The 15,581-nt window shown below is 39.9% G+C and overlaps 1 protein-coding gene across 2 annotated transcripts in view; it reads left to right on the top strand.

Annotated features, from left to right (window-relative positions):
* Positions 1 to 15,581, top strand: part of ATG5 (autophagy related 5) — a 1,857,662-nt gene that overhangs the window by 1,326,073 nt on the left and 516,008 nt on the right. The window contains exon 7 of one of the 2 annotated variants that reach the window (XM_044065232.1): positions 7,749 to 7,802. The exons of the other annotated variant lie outside the window; for it this stretch is intronic. Within the exon in view, the coding sequence (XP_043921167.1) occupies positions 7,749 to 7,802 (54 nt within the window). The remainder of the gene's footprint in view (positions 1 to 7,748; positions 7,803 to 15,581) is intronic. 2 annotated transcript variants of the gene reach the window in all.

Genomic DNA, 15,581 nt, shown 5'->3' with positions numbered 1-15,581 from the left:
ATTATCTAAGCTATGGCTTGGGAACGACATCCAGAGAAGGGGCAGAAAGCATGTAAATATTAAAACCTTATAGAATGGTGTGTGCTAGATAGTATAGCCAGGTCACAGTATCAGAGGGATGGGGGAGCATGTGTTTACCATTGTTTTACATCCTTAATCTGCTACTGTATTTCTGTTCTAAGCACAAGCTAGCTGCAGAAGGAAAAGAAGCATTCTGCTTAGTCCTTGGGGAGATACAGAAGCATCACACATTCTTGGACATTCTTGTTCCTGTTGGTCAGTTGGAGAGGATGGCTCTCCAAGTTCAACACAGCTTAGAAAATTATCACAAAGATAAAGTGAGATGTAGATTTTAGGTGCAGATAGTCTTTCTTAGTTTGCTTGCTTGTTTGTTTCTAAACATCTTTATTATACATGCCATTTAAAAAAGTGACTTGGGTATATATATATATATATATATATATATATATATATATATATATATATATATACATATATACATACAGTAAGAGAAAACCACCATATCATTTCTTATATATTCATGTAGTATACATGTATGCTTTCCTTGTAACAATTATCATTTACTCCAACTTTACATAAATGTCTGCCTTCTCTTAAATTTCATTCCTCTCATGAATGTAATTCTGGATGTATTGTTCCCACAAATTACATTTTTTCTATGTAATTTGTTCATTCTCTTTTCTAAAGATCTCATGTAATTTGCTCCTTCTCTTTTGTAAAGATCCAAACTCCATTTGTTGCATCTCTTTAACAATATTTAGCTCTTCAGATACAGCTGGTTTAGAATTTGATTCCATTTTCTAGTATTTGCTTTTTTGGCAGTCAGTATCAGGCCTTAATGCGTCTGGGCAAATCACATCCCTGCTCAAAAAAATCACTTCCTTAGTTACAACTTGCTCCCCCATCATTTCTGTATAGGGGATTTTTAAAATCTACTAAATCATTACAGTCCCAAAAATGTTCCCAGTTACCTAGTTCTGTCAAATCACACCTCCAACATTTACTGTCTACCTGGGGAAGAGATATTCATCATACTGATCACTGATGCAAAAGTCTTAGCTATATTCATTATATCCTACCAAGGATATAACACCTGGACAGCTCCAAAGCTTCAGGGCACCCTCCCTGCATCAAAGCCTTCAGTCATCTTGAGCTGAAGAAGACCAGTTTGGACACCAAGCCCTTAAAATCTTTTCTGCTGCTAAGCGTATGCTCTTCTGAGGCTTTTAATGATCAATGGCTGGCTTGTGCTGTCCTTTGCTGGGCAGACAGGCTTCCTTTGGGTTGGGATTCCATTTTAAGAAATTGTTTAACACTTTCCTGTTCCGGAAAATTATTTTAAAGCTAGGACTTTGTTTTAATGGACTGCACTGTACTTTTAAACGAGAGTGCTCTTTTTCCCCTGTCCTGTTAAAAGTTGTTTAAAGTACTTTGTAAAACAATTTTTTCTGTGTAGAAATTGTGTTTATTTTACTTTTAGGGCCTGACAAATGGTTTTAAAATGCTTTTTACTGGCATTTGCTGCTTGTTTTCCAGGGAAGTGAGGGACCATTTTTGGCTTGACCATGGAACATATACTGTAGGTCCCAAGGTTCATCTATCTTCCAGTCACAAAAAGAAAAAGTTAAGAAAACAGCATTTGCATGCTAACGATTTGCCTCAGCTGCAGATGGGTGACTCTGCTGTGGCCATTAGTTGTACCTCAGACCATGCATCTTTTACCATGGATGTCTGTGATGTAGCACCTACAGCCACTATGGACCAGTTATTAGCCACATCCTCTGCGGCTGTTTGCATCCCCACAGTGGATAGGGGAGAGCAACTTTGGTCAGTCCTGGGATGGGAAACAGAAGAGGTATCCATATTTTATCAGAGTGTTGTACCTATCCCTAGGAAAGCTGCGGTTGCCATTAATATAACACTGTTAGCCCCATTTTTCTTGTCAAAAAGAAACAGAAAACTCCTCAAATTTCCTTGTACAGGAGTAGTTTACTGGGTCTGCCTCAGGGTTTAATTGAGATTATTGATCCTTCTTAGAAAGTAGTTTCTGGTAAAAGAAAGCAGGTTACCTCTTTTCCTGAAGAGATTCAAGGTTCTGAATCTGGACAAGAAGATGAAGGAACAGATACAGGATTTTCTTCTCAGATTTCTGATTCAAACTTCAGAGAGAGCACAGTTTCTGATTCTCACTGTGGAGGGTTTATCTGAAACTATTTTCAAAATTTGCCTATATTTTCAGTGGGAGAACATTCAGGTTTCTCATTCCCTTAGAAAATGCTATGAACTGTTTTGGAAGGAATCTCCAGAACCTTCACTCATTTCTCAGGTTCTGTCTACTTTGGAGAATGGGTGTGTTACTACCTGCAGTTTTCTTGATAGCCAGCCAGCTGCCCCTAAAAAGACCGGATGTATAAAGGTTGTCAGTCTTTTAAGTTTTTTTTACACGGTTCCCAATCCTGACCCAGCAGATATTGCTTTATTTAATTAATTAATCCCATCTGCTGCTAAACATTTCGTTAATTCCAGTCCTGGTCTTTCTGCTAAGGATGGGAAGGTTATTAATAAGTATGATGAAAAAGTGTATCATTCTGCAGCTTTGATTTTTCAGAATTTTGAATTATGAGGCTCCTATGTTAAAAGTTTATTTTGAGTAATTGTGAAAGTATGAGGATTGTTTTGTCTTTCGTTTCTTCTTTTGAGGAAAAACCTGATTTATTGTACAAGTCACTATTTATTGTTTACAGTGTTTGTGTATTACTCACTTGATACTTCCTCTAGGGCTGTGGCCACTGGTACTATTTTGAGGGAGTTTGCCTGGCTGCATTCTTAGAATCTCCCAGATGATAAAAATGAGATTTTAAGTTCTCCTTTGGATCAATATTAAGTTTTTGCCCCTATGCTGCAGATGTGATCAAAAAGTGTGAAGAAAGAGGTAAGCTGATAAAGGGAATCATTCAGCCTTTCTCTTCAAAGATTTATAAGTGATTCTGTAACCTCTCATCCAATTTTGACAAAAATTAATCAGTCAATAAAGAAATAAATAAAGCAGTCTCAACAAAATGCAAGTAAACAGACATTTAAGAAGTAATAGCAAGGGGATACCAAAAAGAGTTATGGAACCTCCCAAAACCAGTAAGAAAGATGTATTACAATGAACCATGTGGTCACTGTGGCTTAAGAACCACCTTGTACTCTATTACTTACGCTTGTCATCAGACCCTCTTTATTGGAGTGTGACAGGATGGACATTTCCCACCAGTCTTTTGTTGGATTTGCATTTCACACCTCAACCAACTACATATTCTGATGAGTAATCTTTTGCCTCTGGGGTAGGGCGTTTGGCTGGGCTGTCTCACAGTTTAGGGATGTGGTCCTCCATGGAGGGGGTGGGTCTTTGCATAAAACAGCTGAAGTTATGAGCATTTGTTCTTTACTTAAAGGGTATAGAGACAAAGCTGTTTACAGAGTAAATCAGGCAACTAGTGTTTTGTGTGGTATCTAAACAAGCAAGGTGGAACCACGTTGTAATTTCTGTGCAAGTATTGCTTGTCTGTCAGTAGGCCATAGCCAAGGTCATTACTCTCTCAGTGACTTGTGCCTCAAGTGAAATGGATGAGCTGGAGTACTGTGAGCTTGCTCCTCCAGTCCTTTCTTGAAACTGCATGTTCAGAAGCTGTGTTTGCTCCATGTTTTCCATAGGTGGGGCACTTTGAATGTTGACTTGAATTCCATTCTGGAGAACTCAGTCTTCCACCTATTATCCCTGGTGCTTTAATTAAAGGGAGTGTAGTTGTGGATACGGTCTTCTTCCCATGGCATGGGAGACTGTCGTCCCACCAGTTTGCACACTTCATCATAAAGTTTATGGAAAAGAAAATTCATTATCATCCATCCTTAGTGACTGATATGACATGGCTTCAGGTACTGAGGTCTCTGCCGGTGCAGGAAACTCTCCTGGTCCTATCTATGGATGGCTCCGTTGTTTGGAGAGAGATATTTATTTATGCTTTGTTCACTGGGAAGGCGAACTTGTATTAGGACACTTTTCAGTCATGACCAGGGTGCAAGGGCACAAAGATTTTGCTGACATAGCACATGAATTAGTAAAAAATAAATGTTTATAGTGCATACTATGTGTATACTGTTTGTAACACAGTGATTTTAAAGAAAACTGTATATATTTTATAAAATGTACAGTGTTTTACAGCTGTGAGTATTAATCTGAAATTAAAAACTTGGAACAGTAGAAGCATTAAAAATAAAAGCGTGCAGTGGGCAGTCATCTTTTCCAATTTATTGTTAAGCAAAGGGAGACCACCATCTGTTCCTGTTTTATATTTTTATGTATAGAAAGTGTCATCTGAAGGTATGCTTTAAAGGAAGAAGTTTTGTTAAGGTTGTACGATAGAGATGTACCTAAGATTTAGGGTGATTTGCCATTATCTATAGAGATTTTACACTTTTAGGTGTTGTTTAGGTGATCTAGGAATTTTTTTCCCCCTGAAACCAGTTTATTCTTCAGTCCTTCTGGGGTCAGGGGAAATGTGGTTCCAGTTTGCTAGAACAGTTTTGATGAAGCTTTTCTTTCCAGTGTGGAGGCTGAAGTAAAGTGAGCATATTGTTGTCTTGCCCTCTTGGGAAGTAATGTGGATTTGTTTTGTAGGTTGCTTTTGAGAGATGGACAGAAGCAGTTATATGCACTTTTAAATGTTAGGAAGATAGTAGTATGGTAGATTGTGCATTTACTTGTAGCCAGCTAGCTTTTTGCAGGGTGGTGCAGTGTTTTTCAGGTTTGTATATGGTGCTGTAAGCTAAATAGAGGAAGATAAAATAACATTCAATGCAAGAGCTTTTCTGTCTTCGTGGTAATGTGGTTTGAGATGGAGTAGGTGGCTTTTAAGTTGCATATACTCACTTTGGAAATGCAGTGGGCTGTGTGATGTGTTATCTCAGGACATCTCCCTACCGAAACACTTCTAAACCTCTGTCCCTTTTTGAATGTTAAAATTGGGTCTCGGATGCGGGCAGGAATTTCTGTTGGCCTGCTAAGCTAATAGTTCCACTGTTAGGTGTCTTTATTTTTAGACAGTTGATTTTAGAACATTTTCGATTTATGCTGAATAACGTTGTAGTTTGGGAGATGTTAAGTCTCAGTGTATTTTTTATTCATTAAATTACAGGTGCTGGAGAAGTCTTTTTGAAGGACTTTTTGTACAGACGTTGAGGAAGAACAATTTCTGTGCAGAATTGTGCTGTCTGCATAAAAGGTGATGTGGAAGAAGAGATTTTTGTGGTTATGTTGTTGATAAATAATAGAAATAATAAAAGTAGCCTCATAGTGAGGTTACCTACTGTAATCTGAAGGTTTTGTTTGAAAAGTGGCATTTAAACCAGTTGGCTGTATTAGAACTGAAGCTGATTGTGTCCAGCTTATTTAGGAATTTGTGATTTACATTTTCAAACTCTATATAGGTCTATAAATATAGTACCAGTTTGCCAATTCTTTTCCGTGAAAAGGTAAATTGTGTTAGTAACTGCCTCAAACGTTCCCTCACATCCACTTCTTAAAATGCAACTTTTAATTCAGTTGTTGTCCTCAGACAGCATCAGTAAACTCAAGTCATCCTGGGAACAGCATCTGATACCTTCCACTGCGACATTTTGCAACAGCTTGACAAGGCTGTGCTAGATTGATCTGTACTTAACTCCCTGTGGCCATGCACTTTCCCAGCCAGATGCTTTTCATACTTTATCTAAACTTGTCACTTGATATTCTGTCTCAGAGCTTATGTATTTCTAAGACCTGTTTTCTTTGCTACTTGCAAGGTTGGACACCATAGATTCATGTATGTCATGTCTGCTGTGTGAGTCTTTCTTCATGTAAATCAGAGAAGTAGATTTCACCCATGCAAGGGTGGCCGCGGTGGTGCAGTGGTTAGTGTTGCCGCCTCACAGCAAGAGGTTCTCAGGTTTGATCCTCGACTGGGGTGCCTTATGTGCGGAGTCTGCATGTCCTCCCTGTGGTCGCGTGGGTTTCCTCCGGGTGCTCCGGTTTCCTCCTACATCCCAAAGACATGCTGTAGGTGGATTGGATACTCTAAATTGGCCCTAGGCGTGAGTATATGCATGTGTGTGCCTTCCGTGGAAGGTTGGGTGCCGGGCTGGCAACTCGACACTGTAAAACTCCACTGCCAATCATGAGTGGACAGGTGATCTGCTGTGGTGACCCCTAACTGGGAAAAGCCGAAAGAAGAAGAAGAAGATTTCACCCATGCCTTCAAAGCTTGTTATGAGGTCACCTTAGCAGGTGTGCACATTCAAATTGCCCACCAGTGTAGTATCCACCAAAAGGAAAAAAAAATATCTTGTGTTAAGTATTCCATAGCCTTTGCAGGCCTTCTGAGGCAGTGGGTTATGGCCTGTGCTCCTAATTCATTATCTGTATAAACTGCCTGTTTATGTCCTAACTACTGAAAACTGTTGTACTGGTACTTGCGTGTTTATATTTGTTTATATATTTACTTGTTCTGTGTGTGGGCTTTAGCCTCCTCCAGCCACTGGATCTTCACTGAAAATGGGCCATGGGCTCATTGGAACAATCCATGTAACACATTTCAAATAAAATAAATTATTGTACTCCACCAAAAGTAAGATTTTATTTATCTCTCTCTCTCTCTCTCTCTATATATATATATATATATATATATATATACACACACACACACACACACACACATGTATATGTAACTGTCAGTATTAAAGGTTTTAAGCTTTTTAATGAATCTCTCATAATTTGAACAGTTCTCTTTACTTGATTTTGAACTACAGGGCATGTGGAAATATTCTCTTGAATTTTTATACTAGCCTGCTGTGAACAACTTAAGTGATATTATCACATCAGGATTCCTTTGGAAAGCAGCTTTTAAATGCATTAATCACACCATAGGTTCATAGTTGTATATTAGGCTAATGACAACTAAGGAATTTATAGGCCTAGCCATGCAATCCAAACCGATTGTGCCCCCTGTATATCATGGGCATTTATTAGAAGGGGGTATGTTAGGAAGTTTCTAGAGGTTAAGGGGGTATGTTAGTTTGGGCATTACTGTCTGCCTCTGTCTATCAGGGACATGGGTGCTAGACCCAGAGTGAATTTCTGATTGCTCATCCACTGGTCACGGTTTCACTTAAATAGGGGTAGGGATTGTCTCTGCTTCACATGGCTGGGGAGCCTGTTCCAGAGAATGGGGACCATTACATTAATTGCCAAAATTTCAACCCTTGGGGAACTTCAGTAGTAATCACAGAAAGCAAGTTTATCTGTTATTTTCCTCCATGGCCTTCCTGGAACTGCACAAGTAATTTATTTCTCTGAAATTGTTTTTAAGATATATATTTTACTTGGAATGGTCTCATATCTGTTGCTTAATTTACACTGCAATTTCTGGCCAGTGCAACACATCAGAAACTTTTTTTTTTACATTTAATAATTCCAAAAATTGTCTGAGGTATTCTTGCTAATGTTTTTTTTCCCTTAACTAATTAGGCCACATTATTTTATCTACTTTGAACATCAGACTTGGCATGCATGTGGTTTCTAAATGTGTCTGTTCTCAAAGTATGCTTCTTTTTTGGCCAGACATTTTTTTACTAGATCTCAGTATATTTTCATCTCTGGACTTCTCACTCCCAAAAACCCTTCTAAGCCTCTCTTCCTTCATATGCAGGTATCAGTCAATATACATGTCCCCATTCTTCTCCAAGCAAATCTAGCCGGTGTGGTAAGTAAAAATCGATGCATCTGCTATATGCATCTCTTTTCGTGAAATGTCCTCTACATCTGTGTGCTTCTGTTGTCTCTGTAACATTCTCTGCAGTTTAAACTCTGTAGTGGTTTATGTTGTGCGTCAGCCAGTACTTTTCTTTTATAAATATATTTATGGAACTTTTCATATCCATATGTTGCGGCAGATGGGTCTTACTGTATTGGGGCGTACCTCCTGTGATATTCTGTAAAGGCTGTTGCTCCATAAGCAACTGGTTTATCTTCTTGCAGACTTACTGCACCAGTTCCATTCTGCCTGGCATCTGGCTAAACTGCTTACTTAATAGTACATCAGAGTAAGGATTTCAGTTAGGAAATCTTGTACATTTCAAAACTGTCTTCTTCTGTACTACACTAGCATTCCATATATAGTTTCATAAATTTCCTTAATGGCAAACTGTGACTGTAGGTTTTGAGTAAAATTTCAGTAGACACTACATTGCTTCAAGAAATCTCACACTTGGAGCAGGCATTTGCATTATTATTTTTTCTTTGTCAATGTCTAATTTCAAAACTTCAGTTGTTAAGATGTGACCTACACATCACAACTTTGAAACTTGGATTTTGTAGATGTACTAAACTTGAGTTATTCAGTTTTGGCCTTTTCATTAACTCGGTATCACATTGTGTAGTGCTTTGGTCTGACATCATAGTATTATATCATCAGTTATATTAATAGCATTGTAATGATACTTAGTAGTTGATGCATCGGCTCTCTGAAACACTTCAGGTGGTGATGAAATAGCAGATGGGTGTCTCAGCAATCTGTACCCGTCTGTGGATGAATTCAAAATGCAAAGCCTAGAACATTCATCATCAAATTTTATTTGCCAGAATCCTTGCTTTTCATGAAATACAGAACTACTTTGCTCCTGGCATGGAAGATACTAACACTTTAGTTTTATAGTGCATGTTGTGCTTTTTATAAATATATAAACATTTTGTAGGTTTATGATAATGTGAATCTTAGCTTGCTCCAGCTCAGTAGCCATTTTGTTAGCCCATTTACTGACATTGGTCTGTTTCATAAATCACAGCAGTTTATCTTTACATTTCTACAGATTCTCCTTTCTACAAAGCTACTAGAACTTTCCTTAGAGCATGCACCACTAGTAGTACTGTGGGATGTCTGATTGCTAATAATGCAGGATCTGTATGATTATGATAAACTTTTGGTCAACAGCACAAGCCAATAAATAAATTGCATTTTTAAAGAGTCGTCAGATTAACATGTCCTGATCCACAGTATAATTCTTCATTTATATTGTGAATTCTAGTCATCCTGCCAAGTCATTGATCATTCAGATGACCCAAGATTGATGGTGTATTCATTATGTCCACTGAATGGAATAAAATCTTGTATTCTTAAATTCATGTGTAAGCAAGCGCTTTCTAGCCCACTGTTTTAACCTAATTGCCAACATAGCTTAGAAAGTTAACTTCTACAGATTGCTCTCATTCATAAACCAATGCTTTCATCTTTTAAGCAGATATTTAATTATGCTATGTGCCAATGTCTCGACAGTATTAATTTAAGCTTTCCTTCCCGGATTTCCAACTGATATTAATTTTAAGCTTTTCTCCTCAGATTTCCAACTCGTTTTATGGCTGGACTTGGAACAGTAGATGAACCCAAGTCAGCTGGGTCACTATCAGGGTTTCATCCCTCTTTTCCACAGGGCCAGAGCCATATTCATGCTGACTTTTATCTGCTTCATAGGATTCTAAATATTACATTTGATATTTTCTTCAGCAGTGATGTCATAATTTTCTGTACAAGGGATAAACTATGGGTTATTTTACAGCCTCTGTTTTTCTATCTGATGAAGTTGAATCCCGTCTGACCTCTCCCAGTTATTAGAAACCTTACTTTTCCCATGATTCATTAAAAAGGTTGGTTGGTAGTATTATCATTTCTTTCACTTTTTAATGTTTTCTAGTGTGAATCTCAGTGGACCTCGTTCAACTGTGTGCATTTAGTCCTTGAGTTTACTGGGATTAGGTTATCCTGGGTACTAACATCAAGATGTTTTATTAACCAGCCCTTCTTTTCCTCTGAATACTGAGCAAATGCGTTCATTTAGTAGGCCTATTATTTTCTCTGTTTTGTTTCTATCAGTGCTGTTCCCCCTTCCATTTATATTTTCACTGTTCCTAACCTGAATATTCTTGCTAACTTACATGTCTGTAAAATGTTTTACCTTTCTTTTTGTTGGTACCATCTTCCTCTACTTTGTCCGTTGTTGCTCTGACTACTTGTTTGCTTATGTTCAAGTTAGAATACTTCTTTGTTGACTTCCTCCTTTGTTTCATTATGCAGCTTAAACGCTTTGTTTTTACATTGCCTTCACATTCACATTGCTTGCATGCATTTCTATCTTCTTCTAGATTTGCAAATTAGTTTCTTACATCTTGATTCTTTGACAACAGTATTGTTTTTTTTTTTCCTACTTGGTGTTACTTCTTTTATTCCTTGCACTAGAGAGTAATAACATTTATCATTGCTGCAGTAGCCTTAACTACGTGGGTCATATCCTTCCAAGGATGTAACAGGTGGCCAGGTTCTAAAGCTGCAGGGCACATTCCACACACCCAAACTGCCAGGCAGCTTGAGCTGAGCTGACTAAAGATGGGTTTGGGCAAAAAGCCATTCAAAGCTTTACTGCCACTGAAGATCAGTGGTCAGTATGTTCTGTTCTTTTACTGGGCAGATAAGTCCCTTTGGGGAAGAAGCTTCCATTTTATAATTTTGTTTATTATTAATACTTTCCTCTTCAGAAGGAATAGTAGACGGCCTTTTTCAGATAATGCAATCACTAATGTCAGAAACTTTCCGACTTCTTTGAAAGTTCTTTTTAGCTGTTAAATAAGGTCTTTAATTAATTCAGAAACTGGAAAAAAGGTACAAGAACTTTGTTTATGTCCCTGGGGATTTCAGACAGTTATTATCCTAAATGTCAAAAAAACTAAATTCTCTCTAATTCTGTTTGGTTATATAACTGTTTATTGCAGTCCGTCCTTTAGGATTGTCTGTATAGGAAATTGCCAAGGCTGGTACTACAGGGAAGGAGTTTGGATATTTTTTGTTTTATCTTCCACACTTCTTGCCAAAGTCTCCTACAACCTGTAAGAATGGATCTCAGGAGATGTCTTTCAACTTACCTACTCCATGCACAGACAAATCAGCAAGTTTCTAATAGCCACTTTACTCCCAATCAAATATTCGTAAACTAACTGCTGAATAAACATTTTAGTGATCGGTGACACAGTTGTTGGGTATACAGATTCCCCATTCACCTGCTAGAGAAAGACCGGATTACTGTCGGCTGCTTTTTGGATAGTTGGATCATAGACATTACAAGAATCTTTTCTGAAGCAAGTTTTACTATGACACAGTAGTGGCCCATTTTGAAGTGAATGACTTAGGGCACAAAACTCTAAATGGCATGTAGAGATGCTAGTCAGAGCTTTCTCTGCATGTGATAGATGCAGGTAAGACTCTCGTCTTGGCTGGAACCCTTCCTTCACCAAGAATGACACCTAGCTATAAAAATAATTGGCTTTAACAGTTGGCTTAATACATAATATTACCCCAGGGGGTTCCAGCAAATATCAACGTAGAATAAGTGGATCAATAGTTGCTGGATTTGCAAGGGTTAGCTTCCATCTCATATTCAAGGATTTCTACATACAAGTAAAAGCCCTAGCTGCCCACATAGTGCCTTTTTTAGGCAGATTCTGTCCAATAGATATCCCAACTTACCAAGTTAATCTAACCCTAAACTGGACCATAATTCAGGCAGCACTTCTTAACACCGGGAGTCAGCATAACAGATTGCACACTGTTGAAGTACATATGCACCTTGAACATGTCACCATATGTATATTTACAGATACTTGGTTTAAATTTATTTTTTATTTATTTAACATTTGTTTTACAGGAAAGTCTGATGAGGACAGATCGTACTTTCAGTGGAGACCTGGGGAGAAATGCTCCAGACGCATGTCTTTGGAATGTGGGAGGAAACCGGGGTACCCAAATGAAACCCATGCAAGTGCAAGGAGGACATACAGACTTTGCACAGACTACACACAGAAGGCACCCCAGACGGGAATCAAACCGGAGGACCTCTTGGTGTGAGGCGACAATGTTGACTGCTGCACAACTGCGCTGCCCATAAATATAAAGAACTTTCTTCCATACCTGGATTTTGCACCTACCATGTCTGCAGCCCTGGTAGAAACTGGTGGTGTCTCCATATTTGTCAGGGACCATATCTCATGTAAACTGATACCCAAAGACCTACAAACAGTGTTCCCAGAACTTCAAATTGCAATGGACAAGATAATCGTCCAATTTATAGCATGTTACAGACCCTTCTTCATGTACCCAGATGATCATGCAGGATTACAGGAAATTCTGAATAAATTTCCTGCAACAAACAACTCCATAATCCTAGACTGGAGCACTTATACTTCAAATGCAGGGTAAGCTCAAAGATGTTTGGATGTGATAAACAGGAAATGTTTTACATATTCAGTATTGCAATACTGATTCTTGGGTGGTCTTGCTGATTTCCAGTCCTTTGAATCATCTCTAGCTGATGGCCCTCCGAAGATTGGCGTCTGGATGTCAGGGTATAAGAAGGGCATTCATCGGCATTATCTTCATTTCTTTCTCTTCATGCAGTCCGATGTATTTCACGTGTGTTCAAAATGCTCACAGTCAGTCAGTTGGTTCGTTTTTTCAGTGTCTGTCCTTCATTCAGTCAAATAAGTACCCCCATTGTGGATTTTCCTCTATTAATTTAATTTTAAAAAAGTCAACATTTGCTTGAAGTGTGGGAAGCAAATCCCACATAGAGATTTTCACTCTGTTCTGTGTGAAAAGCCTCAAACATAGGGCTGAGGTATTAGCCTGCCATATGTGGTCCTCGTCTTCTGTTTCCCCAATAGAGTCACAGCCCACTGCTAATGCAGGGATTTCACAAACACTAGTTTCTGCTAGCATCATTCCAAAGAAACAGGCAAAAAGACCAAGGACACTGGCATTTCCAAGAAAGCTCCAGCTCTAGTCCCTAAGTTGACCAAAGACCCAGGTGAGACGCATTTGCAGCCTCATGGTCCAACAACTCCTAGGCCTGAACACTCTAGTGTGAACTCTTCGGAGGCTGCCATGGTTTCTGGCCTATTTACCACTGTTACCATGACACACATGCCAGTTGGGTCTGAGGTCTCTCAGCAGGCCTCAGCTTCCAATGTTAATATTGTGGGTCTCTGGGGAGACACCCTGCCTATCTTGGCATCTGGAACCTTAACCAAAGTTTCAGTCAGACAGCTGCAACCATAGGTCATCCCTTCTAAATGTATACCTAAACTAAAGCAAACTAGTTTCTTTCTTTGCTCCTGCCTTCAGCCACTTTTCAGACTGAAGCTCAAGACCTCCTAAAAATAGCACAGGAATTCTTGGCATTCTTGAAATCCAGAGAGCCCTCCCACATTTCTGTAATGAAGCCTCCCCATCCAAAAGAAACAAGGAGATGGCCTTTCAGGAAGATTCAGATTTCCCAGCTCAGAAGATGAGGAGTTGTCCTACTCTGGGCACCTGCCACCACAAACTTAAGCAGATCCAAACTCTTATGACACCCTCTCTTCCTTCGGTCTCCCCCTCTAAGGACCTTTTTTGGAGATACCCTTCATAGAATGAAGAATGCTTTCAGCTGGGAAAACAAACTGTACTCTGAAGCCCAGAGTCATTACAGGGAACTGCTAAGTTTTCCTTCTCATAGGCCACTGGCTATCCTTTTTGTACACTTAGTACTGGATGATGTCTTAGACATTGTTTTACATAGGTTCATAGGTAGGTACTAGGCTATCTGCCCGAAGACATTTATAAGCCTAGCCAGAATGTGTTGGCTTTCACCGCCCTCTTAGATTAGTTCCCTGTGCCTCTGTCCAGCAGAGCCATTGAAGTGATCCCTGGGGTAAACTTTCTGTTTCCTATCCACTTGTCAAGGTTTCTCTTGAAGAGGGTTAATGAGGAGCTCTGCCTAATGTAGATTGAAATCTTGTTCCAGAGGATGGGAAGTCTCTGGGACAGGAATCTATCCCTCCAGCACGTCCTATTTATTGTTGTGGTGAGGTTTACATCCCTGGAGCATGTGGCTCGAGGGGATATGTTTTTTCTTTAGGTGGAGCATGTCCATCAATTCTGGGTCGGACATGGCCTTGTATGTCAGGCAGAGATCACCTCTGTGTAGGCGGTATGCAGCCAAGTACAGCTGGAGTTTCTTCAGTCGAGCTGCATAGGGCATCTGCTTGAGGCCAGTGATCCTCTTGGTGAGGTTCTTCTGTTGTCTTTCCAGTTGTTGCAGGTGTCTTGTAAGGTACATCCCAAATGGGGAATTGTACTCTATAATGGGTCTGATGAGTGATGCGTAGAGGGGCCCAATGACCTCTTTCAATCTGATTGCAAACCCTTTTGTGATTAGGTGGGACACATAGAAGGATTTTCTAACCACTTTGGCAATGTGATTATCAAAGGAGAGGTTACTATCTACTTGGTTCCCCAGATCCCTTATTACGTCTTCCGTATTTAGGGGGCTACCACCTATGTGGTAGTATGTGGGTACTTTGTTTTTTCCAAAGGGGATAACTATGCACTTTTTGACATTTAGCTTGAGGCCATGGTTTTGACACCAGGTATCTGTCTCAGTGAGACCCTTTTGGAGGATGTCTGTCAGCCAGAGAGTCAGTTATAGCCCCTAGTTTGCAGTCATCTGCGAACTTAGTCAGCCATGGTCCTTCTGTGCTTGCCTGTACCTCTGAGAAGTATATGCCGAACAGGAGGGGGTCCTAGGACGTAGCCCTGGGAAATGCCACTTGTAACCGGTTTAGAGTCAGACCTAGCTCCCGCAACTTTTACCATGTGGGTTCTGTCCATGAGCCAGTTGGCAACCCATCTCGTGACGTAGGGGTTTCTGTTCAGGCTGGTGAGCTTGTCTATAATACTTGAGTGGGGAATGGTGTTGAAGGCCTTTGCGAGGTCTAGGTAGGCTGTGTGGACCACCTTTCCCTCATCTATATCCTTGCTAACTGTCTCAAAGAAGTCCACCATTTTTAGGAGGCATGATCTGCCCTTAACAAAGCCAAACTGGGTAGGGTCCAGTAGGTTCCCAATGTCTCTGTTAATGAGATCCATGATGATGCACTCCATAGCTTTGCAGACCGAGCTAGTCAGGCTTATAGGCGATAGTTCCCTGGGTCCGTTGTGGCTCCACCTTTGTGGAGTGGAATAACCATTGCTGTGCACCACTCTGTGAGCACGTAGCCTGTGGAGAGGCTGAGTTTAAACAGTGTGTTTAGATGAGGGGTTATTTCATCTTTGAGCTCATGTAGGATGCAGCCTGGGACACCGTCCGGTCCCATTGATGCTATGTTTTTGGATTTGGAGAGGGCTGTTTTAACCTGAGTGTCTGTGATTTCAGGGGCACTACATTCTTCTGGTATAGTTATGGCCCCTTTTGGGGGTGAAAGGGGGTGAAGTTTGTACTGAACCTGTCTGACAGGATGTTGGCTATATCCGTCGGTTCAGTGCATTTTATGCCATTCTGCACTAACTCCGAGCAGATATGAGAATTGCCACTTAGATTCTTGACATAGCTAAAGAATGCCTTGTGGTTATCTTTGGTGTCCATGGCAATTTTTCTTTCTAAGCTAGCCTTGGATGATTTTA

Source organism: Protopterus annectens, chromosome 1.part0, assembly GCF_019279795.1.
Source record: "Protopterus annectens isolate FY-2018-M chromosome 1.part0, PAN1.0, whole genome shotgun sequence".
Lineage (NCBI taxonomy): Eukaryota > Metazoa > Chordata > Ceratodontiformes > Protopteridae > Protopterus > Protopterus annectens.
The sequence above is the reverse complement of the archived record's forward strand: the minus strand, read 5'-3'. Positions and strand labels throughout refer to the sequence as shown.